The sequence below is a fragment of the Scardinius erythrophthalmus genome, assembly GCF_964197995.2.
Source record: "Scardinius erythrophthalmus genome assembly, chromosome: 6".
NCBI classification, from domain to species: domain Eukaryota; kingdom Metazoa; phylum Chordata; class Actinopteri; order Cypriniformes; family Leuciscidae; genus Scardinius; species Scardinius erythrophthalmus.
In genome coordinates, this window is record NC_138226.1 from 37,456,283 (window position 1) to 37,478,854 (window position 22,572).

Genomic DNA, 22,572 nt, shown 5'->3' on the forward strand with positions numbered 1-22,572 from the left:
CACATATACCTGGGTGCATTTAATATCTCAAACACACAAATATTGCCAATTTGTATTTACTTATTTATGCATGCTAATCAATGACCTGAAGATAGTTAAATCAACTACATAAATTCAACTATTAACCATTCAGAAATGTCCTGTTGCATTCTACTGTATATGTTGTCACTTCACTTCTTCTTGAGACTTTCCATCACTGTCCGACTTCGGTTCGAACATATAAGGCAGACCACTACTACTGACAGTTTCTAACATTTTCAGTGCGTGAGATTGTACTGTTTTGTTGTTGCCAGTATGCCGTAGTGTGGGGTTGGTCATGAATGATTCGTTCATTTTGAACGAATCTTTAATATGACTCGGGAACAACGAGCTGTCTCAGAGAGTGATTTGTTCATTTTGTGTGGACCACACATGCGCAACATCCTATAGGTTCTGTACAGGAAACAGAAATTAGTTCACCTCTCGAGTCTTCGGGTTCGGGTTCGGGTCCGAGTCATTCGTTCATCCCATGACAGCCCCATAGAGGCTATGCTGTCTGTACTGGAAAGAGAAATGATTAGTTCACCTCCCGAGGTCTTCAGGTCTGACCAGGTCTGGTCCATTTGTTCTTTTGTTACGTGACATGACAGCTGTATACATAAATTAGTTAATGATTCCCAGATTTCCTTACAAACAAGTGCGTAATCAGTTTTTTTTTTTTACTCTTACAGTTAACATGATGCGTTTCTGGTCTCAAATTGTAGCTTTTTTATTTATTACAATTTATTTTTAGAATTTAGGGTAGTGCAACTTTTTTTCCCACGGGTTCTGAAACCCTGCTCAGGAGCATTTTGCCATGTTAACCCCACATTGCTCTGCTAAAAAATATCCATAAATCCATAAATTCCCTGTTGGTCCAGGCTAGTTTCTGCTTTTTAGAGCTGGTATAATGCTGGTCAAACTGGTGGACCAGCATGTCATACTGTTGTCAAGCAAAACTGAGCTGGTGTAGCTGGTCCACCAGCACTCCCGCTATCCATGCTGGTGACCAGCAAATCAGAAACCAGCACCCCATTCCGGTCTCAGCATGCAAAACATACTTTATGCTGGTGATCAGCAAGGCTGTATTTTTCAACTTGTACAAAGCGAAAAAATGTGGTGTTAGAATATAATAGCTAGATGATTAACAACAGACACCAAATCACATGCCAACCAAAATGCTGAGTTTAAACTATTTGGTAAGGAAGCTGGGTTCGGCCCAATTTGGATTGATAATCATTTAAAATAAATAACTCATCAGTGCTGGGTTGGGAGTTTAAAGCGCAAATGGTTCTCTGCATACCGTTACCAATTTGCCTATCTGTGTTTCACGAGTTCACACTTACAAATAAGTCGGATAGAATAAATGGTATGCATATTTGGCGTGCTGTCCGAGGAGAGGGCTCCGGGCTCGGTATTCGGCCCGAACCCAGAGTACTCCCCCCATATTCCTGGCTGTGGAAGGAACAAGCCTCGGGGTGGTGGAGGGATGCTGAAAAACTGTCAAGGAATGTATGTGAGTCGACTGAGTGAATATACATATATATATATATATGTAGAGTTCAGATGCAAATACCTCTAAGTGCCATCTGAAATTTTCTTCTAGAATGTTCATTTTTATCAAGCTCGTATATTTAAGTTCAGTAATTTCACTTAAATGGCAATTAATAGGTAATTTTCATTGCCATTTAAGTGAAATTACTGAACTTAAATATACGAGATACGTGCTCCTCCTGAACTTTGTTTAATGAAACATAATTTGTGGCACCTATGACAGGAATATTTGTGGAAAACAGAATAAAATTAATCGAAGCAGAGAGCTGAACATGAACATGACATGAACAGACATGAACTCATTTTCATGTCTAAAGCACAAAAAGTGCTTTAATTCTGAAGTTTACTCTCTCAGACCTTCTTAAAATGTTTATCTGGCCTCAGACAGCACACACAGCTTTAACAGACACATTATTGGAGTATCTGCCTGCTGTGTCAGTCTGAGACTGCAAGTAAGTGTCCAAATGCACTGTCCTCAACACACTCTGAGAACATAATAAAACACAGATGTTTGCCTGATAAAAATCTTCAAAAGAAAAACTCATCATATAATCTTACATAACATTTTATATTTCTTTGCTATCTGCTTAGGACATAGGATGAAGGCTTGACAAATCAAAAGAAGCACATATTTCTGTAAATTCTTAGAAAAACAGGGCCATCCATTCACAACTGTCAGCTGCCTATGCGTGCAGCAGACAGCAAGGCAGCACACTCGGATTTGGAATAGAGCTAGTGTCTAAAATAGATTATTTTTGGGAGTCTTAAATGAAATTCATTGGCAGACACAGTGTCTGCTTCATTACACTATGAGGATCAGTTGAGGGTCTGGATCAGGATAGTTCTGAAGATTCTCACTCACCTTCCCTTCAAGGCGTGCGGTACCCCCTTGGCAGATGCGGGTATTACGTGGCGGGAGGGTAAAAACGGGGGGCTCTTTGCTGGGGGAAGCTCGTCCCAGAGTCATAGTCGTCTTGGAGACATGAGATCCTGTAACAAACTGAACGTCACCCATCATTCTGTAAATACAAGAAAAACAGAAAAGTTTTGAGTTCCATGTCAAGTTCATTTAGCTTTTTGAAATTGTGGCCGATGCAATAGCTTTGAGCTAGAAAGGGGAAAAAAGTAAAATATATATATATATATATATATTAATTTGGTTTTAAAATTAATAATAATCTGGCCCTTGAATTTTTTTGAGCAGGCACAAAAATGCAACATTTTTAATTGAAAATACCATGATACCATTTATAAGCCACTTTTTAAGGTATACCAGTTCAACTGCTTGTTAACGCAAATATCTAATCAGCCAATCACATGGCAGTCTCTCATTGCATTTAGGCATGTAGACATGGTCAAGATGATCTGAAGTTCAAGCTGGGCATCAGAGTAGGAAAAAAGGGTGATTTAAGTGACTTTGCTGTGGCATGGTTGTTGGTGCCAGACAGGCTGGTCTTAGTATTTCAGAAACTGCTGATCTACAGGGTTTTCACGGATGAGTGGATGGTTGGGTCAGAATTTGGCGGAAACAAAATGAAAGCATGGATCCATCCTGCCTTGTATCAGTGGTTCAGTCTGCTGTTGGTGTAATGGTGTGAGGGATATTTTTCTTGCCACTTTGGGCCCCTTAGTAATTGAGCATCATTTAAACGCCACAGCCTACCTGAGTATTGTTGCTGACCATGTCCATTTCTTTATGACCCATGAGTGTTACCTATCTTCTGATGGATACTTCCAGTAGGATAACATGCCATGTCACAAATCTCAAATCATCTCAATTTATTGAACATGACAATGAGTTCACTAAACTTAAATGGCCTCCACAGTTACAGTCCACAGTCATAGAGCAGCTTTGGGATGTGTTGTAATGGGAGATTCACATCATGGATGTGCAGCCGACAAATCTGCAACAAATGTGTGATGCTATCATGTCAATATGGACCAAAATATCTGAGGAATGTTTCCAGCACCTTATTGAATCAATGCCATGAACAATTAAGGCAATTCCGAAGGGGTCCAACCAAATACTAGCAAGATGTACCTAATGTACCTAAGTGGCCTATGAATGTCTATAATCAGGTTCAATCGATTTTTAAGCATGCATTTAAAGGGATACTTCACCTCTGGAAAGATGAATGTGTATTTAAAATGGGCCATTTATGTAGAAGAAATGTGAAATTATTTTTGAATTTGGAGCTTTCTAGACTAAGAAAAGCCAGAAAATGTATTTTTGGCTTATGTGGATGAAAGACAACAACTCCCAGAATGCACTTGCTTCGCAGCCTAGGAGGCCATTCCCAAGCCACGCCTACCGGTAAGAGAGCGCAGTTAAACAAAAAGGCTAGGCTAGAGTCTGCCCGGGATTTCGAGATTGCCCAAAATGTCCAGGATTTGGCTTTAGCGCTCTACAGTCGCCATTCATTATGTTTACTGTGGCGAGCAGGACGAGACTGAGGGCCGCGGGAGAACGGCGCGAGGCCGGTGGCGTGATTACTGATGAGCGGCACCTGTGAGACGCACCGGTCTCGTATCTCTCACGGAGAAGCAGGAATTTTCTTAGTAATGTTAAAACGCACATCAACCGATCACTTGTTTAGCGTTCATGTAAACACTACATTCAGATTCACCAATCGGAATGAATTCAGTTAGAAACAAAAGGTGTGCATGTAAACAATTAATGGCGACTGCAGAAAAAAGCCGAATCCCGGACATTTTGGACGATCTCGACGGTCGGACATGGTAACCCCTACTAATCAGCTTTCTCCACAGAACAAGAGCCTGCTAGCTTAGCTTCCAAAAAAAGATGGCTGACACTATGTGTACATTCTGTGAGTGAGATCCCACCCTCTATGGGCGGATTGAAAACATGCAGGACAGCCCCTACTACTGGCTGTAGCCTCTGTCCAAAAAATCCTCAGATGACGCAAAATGACGATTTTTGCGTCATCTGAGTTTTTTTTCCAGACAAAAAATACATAAATCTCTCATCTCAGGGGGATATGAGGGTGAAAAGCACGGTAATTCGAAAATACTACAGGTTTTCTACTAATACAAAGCTTAATGCTAAATCCTGAAGTATCCCTTTAAAAAAGGGTTATGCTCCCTCCAGTGAGTTTCAGGATTTTCATATGACCTACACTAAATTCTTGTTCACACAGAATTTAGCACCATATAGGTCTATGTTTTTGATCAGGCCTCAAGAGTGATATATGTTCCATAATGTCCTAATAGGGGATATATGGGATTTTATCAGTGCATGCATTTGTAATCACACACAACAATTGTTTCTTTTAAATAAAAAAAATGCAATACTTTCTCCTTGGAGAAAAGGAGAAAATGTAATTATAAGTGATGCATTGATGAGTAGATGGGATAAACCCATTTGAAAACAGTTATTTTTGCAACTAATTCTAAATCAGCCACTTAGAATTATTTATCATTAAAATAATATTACCAAGCACAATCCAGAATTCAAGTATAAACATGAACTTCACTTCATTATCCAAAAATACCCTCTAATTGACCAAAGTGATACAGTTATTTTATTTTTTAAATGATGTTCATAAATCTGCATATGCCCTAAAAGGTAAAAAAAAAAAAAAAAAAAAAAAATTCAGTCACACGTGAGCATTTAAACTGATTCATGAGCATAGACAAAAATATATTTTCTGAAACGCATCACATTTTGACCTTTGAGTTAAAGTGTAACCATATGATATCCTAAATTCTGTGGACAGGCATTACTATGACACATATACTTGCACATTTTACACATACGCGCAGTCGCACAGACACAAATACAGGAACACACACAAACAGCAAGTGAAAACACAGCCATTTCCTTTTAGGTCCTCAGACTGACAACTTTCATGGCTGAACACATTAGCCTGTTGCAGTAAGTGGTCAGCAGAGGCTATGCACTCCTGACTTACACAGAGGATGTTTTTACACTTGATTCATTTGCAGAATCAGTGTGACTTAAAGGTGCCGTAGGCGATTCTCTGCTTTTTTGTTGTTGTTGTTGTTGTTGTTATGCTGGTTGAAAGTCTCCTCATATCCTGATAGCAATCACTCTGTTAAGCGGTCTAAATGTATTTTTATAAATAAAAATGTCGTCTGTGAAAGGTGTAGGACCATAAAATGTTCGTTCAATCGTTAAGTTTGGTCCGAACGGTCCTATAGCATGTGTTCCCTGTTAGTCAACACATGTTTGCATCCCACTGAGCAGGCTGTTCACACAGACATAATAAGTCATCAGTGCGTTGGTATTGGTATTGGTATTGCAGTAACGCTGTCTCTGGTCTTCTTTGGCTGTGCGTGTTCATGCTTTCAGGAGGCGTGGCTTTGGACGCTGATTCGCAGGGAGGGTGGGGCATAATGCTTTTTCTGCTATGCAGGCTAGAGTTAGCATTTTCCCAGATGTCCTACAGCAACTTTAAATGACCACACTGAGTAACTAGAATGAGTTCTGAAGACGAGTCTACTTTTATACCAACCAGCTATTTTATTGTCAGCTATTTTCTTTTTAGTCTTAGTCCTGTGACAAATGTACTTTTTTGTTTTTTTTTCTCATATGTAGTCAAACTTGTCCTGTTTTTATTCATTCTAGTTTTAGTCAATGAAAACTTTTTAGTCACATTTTCGTCATGCTGCATAATAGTTAAAGAGATAATCCAGGTTATATGGCTCAAATTATAATCAATTATAATAAATAGACATTTATTTTTACATTTCATTAGATTTATTGCAGTTTCACCTGTAAGAACAAATAAAGAGAATTCAACCCATAAGAAGGGTTTATTTATTGCTATTTATCATATAGGTGGCAGGCTACATGTAAAACAAGACATTTTCAAAAATTAAAACAGTGACATTTCTAGTTATCCAATAATTCCAAATTACATTTATGTTTTTCTATTAAAATAAAAGCAAAAACAACTTTATATTGTCACAGAGTGACACACAGTACTTACTTACACAGTAAGTGCATTTATTAAACAACTATAATCACAAAAATAGTCAAAAGATCCATGTTTGGATTTATTACAGTTCATCATTGAAACTGCTCATGAAGAAACACAGACAGACTGAATGACACATTAAGCAGAAAATTCTCAAATGGAGATCACTGAACTCCAGCTTACTTTGTCTGTGTTTTCACTAATCATCCGCTTCTTCCTCAGTGTATAGAGAGCATGTGCAGATGGTTGCCAAATTGCAAATATTAAGTAAAACACCGGGTAGGAAACATATTCTTTTAACAGAAAAGCTCTGATTGGGGGGATTTAAATTCTTGAAAACAGTCTGTAATATTTTGTCACTTTTATTCAAGAAAAGAGTTATTTTTTGTCAGGTATTTAGTCTCGTCTTTTTTCGTCAACAACATTGTATGTTAAAGGAGAACTCCGGTCAATTTTAACATTGAGCTCATTTTTTGTACATTTGGAGTGCTGTCAATACAGAGAACAACGACAAAAATCGGTGTTGCCTACACCGAGTTATTCTATTTTTAAAATTTGCACCCTGTTGACTTCAATGGGGCAAGTAATAAACCTGCTTTTAGCCTCTTAACATCCTTGATGTGTCATTACAAGTGCACAGAAAATGTGAGTGATTCCTTCTGAGTGAACACGACTGAATCTGACTGCAGTAGATGTGAAAGATATGTATAAAAATGATGTTATTTAAGCCAGCGCAAATACCTGTGTTTACATCCTGTTTTCGGTTGAAGTCCAAAGTAATCGATTGCCGAGTTCACGCGCGTGATTATAGGTAACTAAACCTATGCGCGTGAACTCGGCAATCGACTACTTTGGACTTCAACCGAAAACAGGATGTAAACAAAGGTATTTGCGCTGGCTTAAATAACATCATTTTTATACATATCTTTCACATCTACATACATGGCATTTGATTGGAGGCTAGTCTCACTTTGTCCCACAGCAACATTTTTTTTTTAGACGTGTGTACAATGTTTCATGTTTCTGTTAATAATGTATTGTATTAAGTGTCCATTTCATTATTATTCAGATTTAGCATAAATAATTGAACATGCACATGTATTTTAGGGGTAACATTTGAGCATTTAAAATTTAATTTTACTTGAAAGTAACGCAATAGTTACTTTCTTAAGTAACTAGTTACTTTTAAAATTTGTAACTGAGTAACTAATTTAGTTACTCTTTGGAAGAAGTAACTAGTGTAGTAACTGTAACTAATTACTTTTTAAAAGTAACTTGCCCAACACTGGTTCTCTGTATTGACAGCACTCCAAATGTACAAAAAATGAGCTCAATGTTAAAATTGACTGGAGTTCTCCTTTAATATAGACAGTTATTGTTTAATGACGTTGGTGTTGTCTTTTCATCATATTGTAGTCATGGAAAAAAAGGTTGTCAACAAATATTTAATATTTAATATCAAATATTTTGTTAACGAAATTAACACTAACAATGACAAACAGGCTCAGGTTCACACCAAAAGCTCTAGTCTTGGGAACGCACCCTGAATCTGTCACTATGCATTAGTTATTATTTCATCTGTATCTGCCAAGAGGATGCTTTATATCTCCAATTAAATGGTTCAAATGTGACAGAGTGCAGCATGCATGCAAGGCATGCAACCTCACCAGATAGGTAAATACAGCTGAATGTTTGATGGGCCCTCCTCTTTTTCTTTCTCTGTCCAGACTTTTTACCATTATGCTTGTTTGCAGACTCTAGACAGGCTTTAACATGGTTGTTTTGAGTAATGGATTCTTTTGTATCACTCTCACATACAGACCAGTGTTATACTGAACTCTTGATATGTAACGGTCGGCACCTTCAGTATATTCTCAGCTACTGTACTTAAAGCCTTTTCAATGTAATTTGTGGTAGTTATATTAATAATTTACATTAACCAGTGTCTCCTTATGGAACAGACAATGCCCTGCATTCCCCAATTCCAGTGGTGGACAGTTAAAAAGTCATTTTTTAATTAAGTATCTGTACTTTATCAGAATATTTTTATTTTGTGAAACTTTTTACATCATAAATTCCAAAGCATAATTTTGTACTTTTCACTTCTTTACATATTATGAAAACATATAGTTTATTCCTCATTATTTCAAACTGAAGAAATCTCCACCCCCTCTGAGCAATCCAACTGCAGAGCCGCAGCGCTATACATCACAGTAGTTTCAGGACAGCAGCGCCAGGTCAGCAGTTTCAGATGGGTCGCTAGGGTGGAGCTTAGAGTTAGAGTGAAGTTAGGTTTAGTGGTGGGGGCAGGTTAGGCAGTTGTCAGCTTTGCCCTAACTTCCAGGCACTGTTGTCGCATATGGCTCTGCAATTGGACATATCACCCTCTGAGACACAAGAGCGATGTCTGATTCGTAAAGAGCTGATTCTTCTCAGTGAAACTGTTGAATTATTTCGCTATTCACATTGAGTGATTCATTTGCAAATCAGACTGATCCACTTGCAGCTTTTCTCGAGTCAACAACTCACTGATTCAATGATCTAGTCCGAGTGATTTTTCATGTCTCAAAGGCCCTGTCCCAAAGCCCTAAGCCCTCGCAATCTTCCTCCAAGTCCACACATTTGTGACGTAATGCCACTTTGACTGTCGGGTAAAAGTCTGCTGTGGAAACAGCGGGCTTGCGGGCTCGGCAAAAGTGCGCATTGAGGGCGCATGTTGGCCGCAAAGGTGGCGTTTGCGAGCACCCTTCTGAAACCTAAAATGACAGTTGGGACACCTCATGGCAGGGTTCCTCAAATCCCGTCCTGGAGGGCCAATGCCCTGCGGAGTTTAGCTCCAACCCTATTTAAATGCACCTGAAAAAGCTAGTCAAAGTCTTCAGAGTTACTAGAAAATTGCAGGTAAGTAAGTTTGATCATGGTTTGAACTAAACTCTGTAGGACAGTGGCCCTCCAGGGCTGGATTTGAGGAACCCTGCCCTACGGTCTTGTGCACTTAACGTACATGTGCACACGGCGGACATTGTAAGCCCACATGACCGCAAGTTTATATGAAGTGTGCCATTTGGGACAGGGCCAAAATGAGCCAAGAACCAGGATACCTTCAGGATGCACACAACTGATGACACGAAAAGTTACTAATATTACATTTTAATTTTGGCTATTTTAAGTAAATCTTGCAAATCAGTGCGAGCTGTTTAAGCCCTTTGAAATGCTTGAATGTGGACATAGCTGCATTTATGTGAATTAATCTGTACTAGACAGGCCATTTTAGGTAAAATAGCACAAATTATTTTCCGTGCATCTTCCCTGCTGCACAAGCAGTTTCAAAGAATATAAATCTAGTATGCTTGCACAGCATTCCTCTTAAAATGTTTACTCATTTTGCCCCACAAGACATCTGCACATTGTATTTTTATACTATTTGTCACCACATATTTACACAAATGTAGTTTTTACTCATTTTTAGAATACTATATGGGAGCCTGTACTTGTTTACTTGTTTGGACACTTGAATTATTAGTAAATAAATTAGATATTTTAGTATATTGAGTTATACAGTTTAAGTTTTTGATAGTTTATAATAAAATGTTTGCTTATTTGCAGATCAATGCACATTTTGCATACATGTCTATATATAAATCCTTCTTACTGACTGGTGCTGGATAGAATAAATAAAAAAAACATGGTTCATGTCACCTGTTGTGTTTACTGTTTCATTTTTTAAGGACTTTAAGTCTGTTTATCATCATTTCCTGTGTTTGTCTTCTGTTCACTTCCGTTGCTATGGTCATTTATTGGGTGTTTCTCAAACGGAAGGCTGCATCCTACCGAGACGGCGTCCTTCCTAGTCCAGTCCTTCTGAGGCTTGTAGTCTAGTGTCCTCCTCAGCAATTAAACGCTAGAATGAGACGGTCTAGTAAGAGCGCATGGCTACGTCTCACGAAAATACTATTAAAACTTAATTTTGGACAAATACTTGTATTACAAATGTTTATAGTAAGAGTCTTTTTATCAATGCTATACAGTGAATGACAGCCGTCTGCGGTCTCCTAGTGGTTTACATTATTGTCAGTTTAGTGTTACTGATTAATTTACAGCAAAACAAAAGATAACATAGATGATTTCATGTCCATTCAAGCCGTGACTGTTCATCTATTAGTATTTTAATTTGACTTCTCAGACCCCATTTGAGTCCAACTCAAACATTCAATTCTGTTCATTTTAAGCCATGTTTTCAAGACTTTCTGTACAGTAGTTGCAAAGCGAACACTCAAGTGTTGTGTCAAGATAAAGTGTGAGCTCTTGGACCTGTTTACATCTGGTATTAAGATGCGTTTTGGTTGATTAGATCACAAGTAGACGAGGGAGACACATTCCCGTTTACACCTGGTGTTTTAATCCGTCTCTTTTGTCCACTTTCAACCACTTCTGTCCTGATTTCTTTGAGGGGAGGGACTATGGCATAGCCAGCAGCCATATCCCCCTGTAGCCCAAGACTGGTTGCCCACTGAAGCTAAGCAGGGCTGAGCCTGGTTAGTACCTGGATGGGAGACCTCCTGAGAAAACCAGGTTGCTGCTGGAAAGGTAGTTAGTGAGGCCAGTAGGGGGTGCTCACCCTGTGGTCTGTGTAGTGGCCCCAGTGTAGTGATCGGGACACTATACTGTCAAAGAGCACCGTTCTTCGGATGAGATGTTAAACCGAGGTCCTGACTCTCTGTGGTCATTAAAAATCCCAGGATGTCCTTCGGAAAAAAAGTAGGGGTGTAACCCCAACATCCTGGCCAAATTTGCCCCTTGGCCTCTGTCCATCATGGCCTCCTTATCATCCCCATATACTGACTGGCGTCATCACTGTCTCCTCTCCACCAGTAAGCTGGTGTGTGGTGGGTGTTCTGGCACAATATGGCTGCCGTCGCATCATCCAGGTGGATGCTACACATTGGTGGTGGTTGAGGAGATTCCCTCTTCCATGTCCTTCCTTTCTTTGAGTACCCAGAAAAGCGCTATATAAATGTAACAAATTATTATTATTATTATTATTTATAATTATGGGCAGGTAAATGTATGGATTTTTTTTAGATCTTTCGATCTAATGGTTGTATTAGGTCAGGGATGTCCAATCCTGCTCCTGGAGGGCAAATGTACTTCATAGTTTAGGTCCAAACTGCCACAAACACATTTGCCTGGAAGTTTCTAGTTAATTCTGAAGACTTTTATTAGCTGATACAGGTGAGTTTAATTAGGATTTTAGCTAAAATCTGCAGGAAAGTGGCCCTCCAGGAGTGGAGTTATTAGATAGTCACTCTTAAACGGTTATACAATGACTTTTACAAAACCAGTTTTCTCATTTGATGCGATGAGTAATGTGTGATTCCTGTGCCAGAAGGAATCCATTTTTTTTTTTTACAATTTTTTTAAACCACTTGTCCTGTAGGGTCACGGGGATGCTGGAGTCCATCCCAGCATCTCTGTCCGTAGGCAGGGAAATATTTAATTATTTCTGGCAGCTCCAAAATACATTAGCAATAAAGGAAACACACACAACCTTAAATTAGGGAATGGTTCCAAACAACCTTCACATTTATGGGTGTCCCAGTGGGCACATCTAGTTTAATAATCAAGGAGTGAGTTACAAGAAATGACCAATGAAGGTAAGTTACCAAGAAGTGCCACCAGTCAACCAAACTGAGAGTTTTAAAAAATATATTAAAAGAAAGTATTGCATGCTCTAGCTTGCTTAGCTTCTGTGGGCCACCAGCCTTGAGCTACAGGATGATATGGATGCCCAGTGTCTTGGCTACCTAATAAAGCCAGTCAAATCATATCAGCTCAAAACAAAGCTGAAAAAAGAAGGATGCTCTATGGAAATCAAGTTATACTTTTAATTGTCATTGCACAGGTATAAGATTATGTCAACCTTAACTCCAGAAGTATCCACATACTTCTTAATATGATACATATCAATCAGAATCAGAAGAGAATACATTAAAGTAAAAATTTTGATTTGCCATTATTACAAAGTGTACTTTTTAAAAGTTAAGAAACTAATGCCTGGTTTCACAGACAGTGCATAGATTAAGGATGAGTTCAATTAGGACGTTTAATTAGCTTTAATAAATGTACCTTAGAAAAATACATTACAGGTGTGAATCTTTAGACAAACCGATGGCACTGACATATTATAAGGGCCCCCTGAAATCAAAATTTAAGTTTTTAAGCTTTTAGTATGAATATGCTTGCCTTAAGGTTATGAATAAGCTGGTGTGTTTCAAAACAATGACAAAATTTGCATTTAGGAGATATAAGCATTCAAAACTTAGTCTCTCACTTCTGCTAGAATGGATCATGGATTTTTATGACATCACCGCAGACTTCAGCTTCTCATGGCATCATCTGTCCAATCAAATGCTCTCGAGAATCTAAAGCGCCCCGCCCCCTATGCTATAAATACCACCTGGCTAAAGCGACCGTTGACACGTTGTTGCTCAAACACTCTAATTTTATTGTTTTCCAACTGTATGTTGGTTGAGTATGAAATGTCTAGTATTTATTCACAATTCTACTACTGAATCCAACGCATCATCAGCACTCGGATTCGCTTCCATGGTGCTGTCAAGTACTAGCCTGGTTAAAACCAGACCCTTCTCAGTTGAAACTGAGTATAGGGTCTGGGGAAGCTATGTATACAAATCATTTCCAAAGGGGCGTCACCAACTGATGTAGCTTAAATTCATCTGGGCGCAGTTGTATAATCTTAAAACCAATCAGATCGATGAAGGGGATGACGTATGCTTCGAGTGTTGTTCTTTGCTCCGGTTTTAACGAAAACGGTAAGTTTAAATCGCTCAAAACAGACGCGATAAGTGATTCGTTTATATACTGTCTATGATTCAAACGAGTGATGTTTCACGGCGTCAACCGGCGTCACATGTTGACGCTAAAGGGTGCCCTTTGCGTCGGATATTAAAGAAATTTCAAAAGCGTCAGTATTATGACGCCCTAGGATGAGAATGCGTTGCATGTAAATCCCTCCCCAAATGTTTCTGATTGGTGCCGCGATTTCAGCGGCACAATAATGAGTTTGAATGGGCGCTTCTCCAGACTATCCTGAAGAGAGAATTAAAATTCGCCGGAAGTAGTCTGGGTTTTCCCAGGCTAGTCAAGTACGACTTGCAGTCTGAGGTAAACTAAATGCTATTGGCTATTTGAAAAGCGAGAGAAGCCATTCAATATGTCCCACCTTAGCATGTTTTTATCTGTAGCCTAACCATTCACAAAGTCAACAAATATATGATGCCCAGTGTTCTAAAATATGTTTATATTATATGTTTTGTTGCCTTTTATTTACATTAATAATTGTATTTAGCTACTGTTCATGATGATCCTATCTGGTCACCCATCAATGTAGAGCCACTGCATACTAGCTCATGCATACTTATCAGGAACCACAAAAGACTTGATGCTTTCATGGATGGTGCATCTACAAATTGTGAATTTATCATCATGCAATCAACACACTGGTAAAGTATAGCACCATATATGGTGAGGTGTATTTATATGTGACTGTAAACATGCCATTCTTTAGAAATAATGGTGTATTATCAGCACAGCTGCAGTCAGGCGTATGTTTTTGTTTCTTGGTGTCTGTTAAAGCACTGATAACATGAAAGGAGCTAAAGCTTTATCACATTACCACTACACAGTACATATTCCAGTGACTCTCAATGAGTGTGTGTGTTGAGCAGATGCTGTTTGAAATGGCTCCCAGTCAATAATGACCTGATTCAATAAACACACATTAATGTGTGAAGTAGCTTGTAAAGTCTGTGAGGCCAGGACTTTCAGGACAGGATAGTGTTTCACAAAACTTTATGATTGAGTTTTTTTGTTTTTTAGATAACAGTGTTGTCTACCTACTGGTGATATATTTACTGAATTCACTCTTCACTTGGTTACAAAGGTTTAATCCGGACTGTAGTTAAACCGTAATGCAAATGCCATGTGAATAATCACTCTCAAGAAATCAAGACAGCAGGGATTGACTAATGCTGCCAAGAACATGCACTGTCTCATGTATTTCAAATGCAGCAGGACAGGGAAAATATAATTCTAGTTCACACTTTTAAGAGCCTTCCAAAACCAGTTAGGCTCCAGGAACACATGTACTATAGTATATTAAACTAATTGTGATTTTATTGTCATTACTGAATGATGTTGCATAGCAGGACTAGCTACCAAAGCTAACTTTCCCAGACTGGCCAGACCTGGTCACCTCCTTGCAGATAGTTGAATTTATTTTTTTGACCCACTTAAAAAAAGACTTGAATCTGCAGTAAGCGATTTCTGGTAAACACTGTTGATAATTGAAATCACCAAAACAAACATGCCCCTACCTAAAAGGATCACACCCCTATCTTGATGCCTCCGTTCCCACAGTCACGCACTCACATTCAGGCTTAAAGTGACAGCAGCCTATACCCGTCTGTGCCTTTAATGTTCAAGTAGGCGAGGTGAAAGGTCTTTACATTTGGAAAAAATAATCCAAAAATAATAAAAATATTCAAAAACAAATTACAATTATTATTTGAAAGATATAACACTATTAGAGTCAGTGCCATCTTCCGGTCTAAGGAATGACGTATAGGTATGGTTAAAGCTGACTGGCCAACTAGAATCTCCTTTCATCACCTATCCATCCCGTCTCGTATTCAACCATGAGAACCATCTGATCACCCTGTGAAGGCTATGATAATTCATGTCAAATGTCGAATTGTTATTTAACTCCTCTACTCCTTCGATGGCAAAGTCATCCCTTTCATCCAAAAAAAACCCAACCGCTTTCATGAACAACTCCCCACATAACACGATAGTCCAAATCACCAATATATTACAAATGTGACAAGATTAAGGGGATATAGCGATCACTAAAAGGGGAACCAAAAGAAAAAAAACTAAATTAGGAGTATGTTATCTCACTTTTTGGACACACTTTGGCAGCAGATGCTTGAAACAGGCGGCTGATAAAGGTTTAGACATTCCAGGCTTATAATAATAAAGCAAATGAACAAGCAAAGATGACACACGAGTATATTCAAGGAAAAGACAGCGTAACCACAGCAAAACGTACTCGGTTACTAACGTAACCTCGGTTCTCTCTAGAAGAGGGAACGAGTATTGCGTAAGTAGCTTACGCATCGGGAAAGTCTTCTTTCTTCGAGATCTGAAGCCAAAAAATTATCCTTAATTTTGTATTCATTGTCAACGCAGTGCAGCAGCCGACAGACCTAGGCAGGCTGTATAAGCGTGCTCATTGGCTGCTCGGCTGCAACTGCTTAAGCCTATCGGTGAGCGCTATGAACGCGGCAACCAATGAGGGCGCTTCGCGCCCTCCGCGCCCTTCTAACCGTCAGAATGGGCGTGGCCAGCGTGTATATATTCAGCGCTCACAGGCTAAAATTCTGGTTTTCGCAGTCTGAAGCGCAAAAGCTCGTGGCGCGACACGGCAGGTTACGCAATACTCGTTCCCTCTTCTAGAGAGAACCGAGGTTACGTTAGTAACCGAGTACGTTCTCTTACGAGAGGTTCTCTCGTATTGCGTAAGTAGCTTACGCATCGGGAACCCTTTGTCAACGCCGTGTGCGCCGAGCATCCAGCCCATGAATCCCAGGGGAACCGGGGAAAACACTCTGCTGGAAAATGTGGCCGGTCGAGAGACGGGCCAGCGTAGTACATGCACTTCATGCAGCATATGAAATAGAGCGGCGCGGCCGGTCTATAAACATAGCAGTACAACAGTAGGGCTGGCGGAGCGAGCCCAAACAGTACATAAGCACTCATAAGGGTAGGAGAAAACGACATAGTCGGTCTCACATGAAGAGAAAAATTCCCACGCAGCAGAGAATAATGGGGGCGGCCAGCAGCGCGGGCCAGCACCGATAACAGCGCGTAACGGGAAATAGGAAACAGAACGGATCAGCCGGTCTGAGTCAAACACTTCACCCTGAGTAGTTACCAGAATAGCGCCAGCATATGAACGTAGTCTGCACACGGGAGCTGGGCAGAGCATACATGTCACTTATACTGACAATATTTTTGCCTGTAGGGCAGGAACTTCCAGGTTATAAAACCTCACGAATGTAGACGGGGAGGCCCAGCCCGCCGCCATACAAATGTCGTGGATAGAAATTCCGCTGGACCAGGCCCACGACGAGGCCATGCCTCTAGTGGAATGGGCTCTGATGCCCAGAGGGCACTGCAGGTGTTTGGAGGCATAAGCTGCTGCTATCGCGTCCACTATCCACCTGGACAAGCTCTGCTTCGAGGCGGCAAGACCCTTGGTGCGTCCGCCGAAGGAAACAAAGAGCTGCTCTGAACGCCTGAAAGCGGCGGAGCGCGTGATGTAAACTCTCAGCGCCCGGACAGGGCATAGGAGGTTATCACTGTCCCCACCATCGGATGCTGGCAGAGCCGAGAGGGAAATAACTTGTGCCCTAAACGGGGTTCCAATCGCTTTGGGGATGTAACCGTGCCTCGGTCTGAGAATGACTTTCGAGTCATTCGGCCCGAACTCGAGACATGCAGGGCTAACAGATAGCGCGTGCAAATCACCCACTCGTTTGACTGAAGACAAAGCTATCAGAAAAACGGTTTTAAGCGACAGATACCTTAGATCCGCGGATTCAAGCGGTTCAAAGGGAAAAGCCTTTAGGGCCGCCAGGACCAAGGACAGATCCCACGAGGGAACCGAGGGGGGCCGCGGGGGGTTCATCCGTTTAGCTCCTCTGAGGAAGCGGATAATGAGCTCATTCCTTCCCATTGCCCGGCCGAGCGTCGTCTCAGCGAACGCTGTAATAGCGGCCACATATACTTTGAGCGTGGAAGGGGATCTGCCCTTTTCCGACAGCTCTTGCAAGAAGGAGAGCACCCGCGGAACCCCGCATGCGCGCGGATCCAGGTTTTGAGTAGCGCACCATTTAGAAAACACCGACCATTTAGACGCGTAGAGCCGTCTCGTGGAGGGGGCTCTAGACTGCGTGATCGTGTTCACGACCCCTTCTGACAGGTCAACGGGTATCCGTTGATCACCCATGCATGCAGCGACCAGCGCTCTGGATGGGGATGCCAGATCGATCCAGCGGCTTGGGAGAGGAGATCCTTTCTCACCGGGATCGGCCATGGGGGTGAGTGCGACAGCCTCACTAGCTCTGGGTACCAAGTTTGGTTTTCCCATCGCGGGGCTATAAGCAGCACTGAGTGGTGCGTTTCTCTGATCCTCGAAATGACCTGTGGCAACAGGGAGATTGGAGGAAAAGCATACAGCGGGAGGCTGGGCCATGTCTGGGACAGCGCGTCCTCGCTCTTCGAGTAAAACTTCGGGCATTGAGCATAGTCTTTCGACGCAAAGAGGTCGATTTCCGCTCTGCCGAATAGGCGCCAGAGAAACTGGACTGTCTGGGGGTGCAGAGACCATTCTCCCGGGGGAATGTTGTCCCTGGACAGTCTGTCTGGACCGACATTCAGGTGGCCCGGCACGTGCGCGGCTCTCAGCGAGCGCAGCGAGCGGTAAGCCCACACGAGGAGGCGTTCTGTCAGCCTGCACAGGTTCCTGGATCTGACACCGCCCTGTCGGTTCACATAGGATACCACGGACATGTTGTCCGAGCGGACTAGCACATGGTGATCCCGTATGAATGGGAGGAAGCGCCTGAGCGCGTTCTCGACCGCTATCATCTCCAAACAGTTTATGTGGAGGCATCTTTCCCGGTCTGACCATAGGCCAAAAGCCGGTTTGCCCTCGAACAGAGCGCCCCAGCCTGAGGTGGAAGCGTCCGTCGAGATAACTATGCGGTGTGAGATAGCTCCCATTGTCACTCCCCGCTGGTACCAGTCGGCCGCTAACCAGGGCTTCAGAGCTGAAACGCAGCTCTGAGTCACTCTGATGCGAATACCGCCGGAAGCCCATGCTCTGTGAGGCACTCGGGCATTCAGCCAACGTTGTAGCGGGCGCATTCGTAAAAGACCCAGCCGAAGCACTGCTGCGGCTAAGGCCATGCAACCCAGTAGCCTCTGAAATGTTTTGAGAGGTACGGTGCTGCCCGGCCGGAGAGACGCGGCCAGGCGTCGAATGCAGCGCGCGCGCTGTGTCGACAGGCGGGCCGTGTACTGATATACCTGACCGTCGAAGGCGAATCTCAAGAATGGCCTGTGACGGGGTATTATCAGGATCTGAAAAGCACGCGTCTTTCAGATCGAGAGATATAAACCAGTCCCTCGGGCGAATTTGCGCGAGAATTTGTCTGGTTGTGAGCATTTTGAACGGTCTTCTCATAAGAGCCTCATTCAAACGTCTCAGATCCAAAATTGGTCTGAGTGCTCCGTCCTTCTTGGGAACGAGGAAATAACGGCTGTAAAAGCCCGACTCGCTCATGGAAGGGGAAACCGGTTCCATAGCCCTTTTGCACAGAAGTGTATTTCTGCTCGAAGTAGATGTGCTACTTCCCCATTCACTCTGGTCTCGATACGCGCTTGAAAGCGCGGAGGGCGGCGAGCGAACTGCAGAGTATAGCCCTGTTTTACTGTGCTTAGCACCCGTTCTGATGCGCCTGGAATAGTTTCCCACGCTTTTGCGTGTGCAGCCAGGGGCAGAATGGCCTCCGGGCTCCGATCGCCGCGCATCGCGGGCTCGAGAGCTCGAAACGGAGGGGCGGGCGCGGCGCGCGCGCTCTTGGTGCTTAGATACGGCAGATCGCACGCAGCGATAGCTGGCCGTTTTACACACAGTGTCCCGGTGGCTTTAGACGGGGAACATAAAGTGTGAGGCGCGACGCGCGATGGCGGCGTCGGGGCGAAAATGTTCGTTAGTATGTGTGAGCGCTCGAGGGCGGGCACAGGAGTTACATTCAGGGGCGGGCGCGGCGCGCGCGCTCTTGGTGGTTAGATACGGCGGATCGCACGTAGCGATAGCTGGCCGTTTTACACACAGTGTCCCGGTGGCTTTGGACGGGGAACATATAGTGTGAGGCGCGAAAATGTATGTGTGAGCGCTCGAGGGCGGGCACAGGACTCACATTTAAAACATGACCGGTCGTGCAAGGCCGTGTGACAGAGCGGGCAGTGAGTAGGTGTGGGCACGGAGAAGTGGACACGTGACCTACTTCTAACACTAAAGCGGCTTTTGCCTGCTTCATGAGAGTGGGCTCTGTGAGAGACACGGGATGTATAGTGCTTGTGTACAGGGGTGAGCACAGAACGTGGGCACATTCACTGTACTAGAAACACATACGGCGTCAGCCGTGCAACCAGACATTATGCTCTTTTGACATTTTCTGGGTTGCCGTGAGAACGGCGGATGCGCGCAGGCGAGCGAGTAGATACCGGCTCGTTGACTGCGGGGTAAACAGCTGCAGTAGCCGTGGCAACGGGGACTGACAGAGCGTTAAGCTTCGACGGTGGTCCAGCCGCAGGGCTGCGGGATTTAACCGTCTTTTCTTCTCTCGTGTTTAGACGCTCAAAAAATACTCGAGCACCCTGAGAAGGTGTGGTGCGAGGGGCGGGTTCGCTTTCTGTAAGAAAGAAAGACTGGCCGCGAGCTCGGAGAAGCAAGCAGCATAAAATTTTATTTTCCCCGAGAGCTGGGATCGAACGCGGGTCTCTCGCATGAAAGCGTATGATTCTGCCACTGAGCCACAGGGGAATCACATAGGCTTTCAGTTAGCGCGAGCATATAAAAAGCGACCTCTTGTGTCGCGTCGGCGTTCGTTTGCAGGCGAGCGTGTGTTTAAAACAGGCTCGTTTACTGCAATAGTAATATTTCCAGTCGCCTGAACTTAAGAGGGGACTGAGAAATGTGTGAGGATTGGCGGTTGTCCAGCCGTAGCGAGACTAACACACTCTCTTCTCTTTTCGCCGGTGAGTGAGGCGCGCACGCTGAACGCTGCTCGTGACCGTCCGCTTTGTCATCCCTTGAACGGCGCAATCTGCACGGCCCAACGAGGGAGAGAGCGGGCTTGTTTTCTGTATGTAAGAAAAACTGGCCGCGAGCTCGGAGAAGCGAACAGCATAAACTTTAACTGCCGCGAGAGCGGGGATCGAACCCGGGTCTCTAGCTTGACAGTCTAGGATTCCGCCACTGAGCCACAGGGGAGAATACATTAGTACGCGGTTAGCGTCATCATGTCTTGTGACAGCGTTTGCCTGCAGGCGAGCGTGTATTTATAACAGGCTCGTATACTGCAATAGTAACAATTCCAGTCGCCTGAACTTAAGAGGGGACTGAGAAATGTGTGAGGATGGAGGTTATAGTCCAGGCCACGGCGGGACGAAAACACTCTGTTCCCCTTTCACCAGTGACGCGCGAGGACGGATAGCTTTCTTGTAACGTAAAGAAAGCTCAGACCGTCCGCTCCTGCCATCCCTTGTGAGCGGCGCAGTTTGCGCGGCTCGAACAGAGGGAGAGGAAACTCGCTCCGAGACCGTCCGCTCCTGCCATCCCTCGTGAGCGGCGTATTGCACGGCTCGAACAGAGGGAGAGGAAACTCGCTCCGAGACCGTCCGCTTCTGCCATCCCTTGTGAGCGGCGTATTGCACGGCTCGAACAGAGGGAGAGGAAACTCGCTCCGAGACCGTCCGCTTCTGCCATCCCTCGTGAGCGGCTCAGTTTGCGCGGCTCGAACAGAGGGAGAGGAAACTCGCTCCGAGACCGTCCGCTTCTGCCATCCCTTGTGAGCGGCGTATTGCACGGCTCGAACAGAGGGAGAGTACGGGTATCTATCACATTCACCTCATCTCCTGACGCGGCGGCGGCGCGGGCAGAGCCGGCGGTTGAGCGGCCGGGAGGGAGAGGGCGAGAGAGAGCTCGAGGGAGAGGTTCCGGCGAGCTCCTCAGTCACAACAGTCTCCGGTGGTCGCTGCGAGCGGCGCTTCTTATTGCGCGGCCCGGCAGGGACAGGCGGAGCGACAGCTTGGTCGAAAGCTTCAAGTCGAGCCCGCAGGGTCGACATTGAAAGCTCTTCGCACTCGGAGAGTGCGGTGGCGGCGTGCCCGCGGCCCAGTCGGAGAGCGCAGAGAGGTGGCGGTCTCTGTTGCTGAGCGGGGCGCGGCACGAGCCGCAAAAACGAGGCGTTTTTACAAAAACGCCTCGTGCTCTTTTAGAGTACACACAGAAACAGTAATAATGTAAAGGATATGTCGCCGGATAGCGTAGCAGGCACGGATGGCTGAAGGCGGCGAAGACGGCCGGCTTCCTCAGGCGCTGTCCTAAGCTTGCTGGTCGCTGGTTTCAACGGCGGCGGCTCTCAAGATCCAGCGATGCGAAGAGCGTCGCTGAAGACAAGAAAATCAGAATTTTAGCCTGTGAGCGCTGAATATATACACGCTGGCCACGCCCATTCTGACGGTTAGAAGGGCGCGGAGGGCGCGAAGCGCCCTCATTGGTTGCCGCGTTCATAGCGCTCACCGATAGGCTTAAGCAGTTGCAGCCGAGCAGCCAATGAGCACGCTTATACAGCCTGCCTAGGTCTGTCGGCTGCTGCACTGCGTTGACAATGAATACAAAATTAAGGATAATTTTTTGGCTTCAGATCTCGAAGAAAGAAGACTTTCCCGATGCGTAAGCTACTTACGCAATACGAGAGAACCTCTCGTAAGAGAACCAATGTTACACATGTATCAAGAATAAATAAAGCAACCTCCGCGTCCGTTTTCAGGCCTTCCCGCTCCTCAAGAGCTCTCCAGCGCTGAAAAGCTTCTCCGATATTATCGCTGATCCTAATTCTCGCCTGATCGTAACCATCTTTTTATAGTTGCATTACCTGGGTCTTTCTCTCTTTCGCATTTTTTCTGCCATCTCCCAGTTTCTACAGTCGTTCTGCTAATGTCTGTTTTGTGCATTGAGCTCTCCCCTCCCCCATCATGAGTGGACACACCCCTTACTGCTAATTGGCGACAAGTGTGTTTTGGTGCTAGGTCCAATCCAATTTTAAACAGTGTTTTTCAAAAAATGCTTACTGCTCCTTTAAATACATCTTTATAGTAATTG

At 43.8% G+C, this 22,572-nt stretch overlaps 1 protein-coding gene across 1 annotated transcript in view; it reads right to left on the bottom strand.

The window, feature by feature from the left end:
* Positions 1–22,572, bottom strand: part of mylka (myosin, light chain kinase a) — a 167,075-nt gene that overhangs the window by 137,652 nt on the left and 6,851 nt on the right. Inside the window, exon 2 of the mRNA XM_081367970.1 lies at positions 2,435–2,591. Within this exon, the coding sequence (XP_081224096.1) occupies positions 2,435–2,590 (156 nt within the window). The 5' untranslated portion in view covers position 2,591. The remainder of the gene's footprint in view (positions 1–2,434; positions 2,592–22,572) is intronic.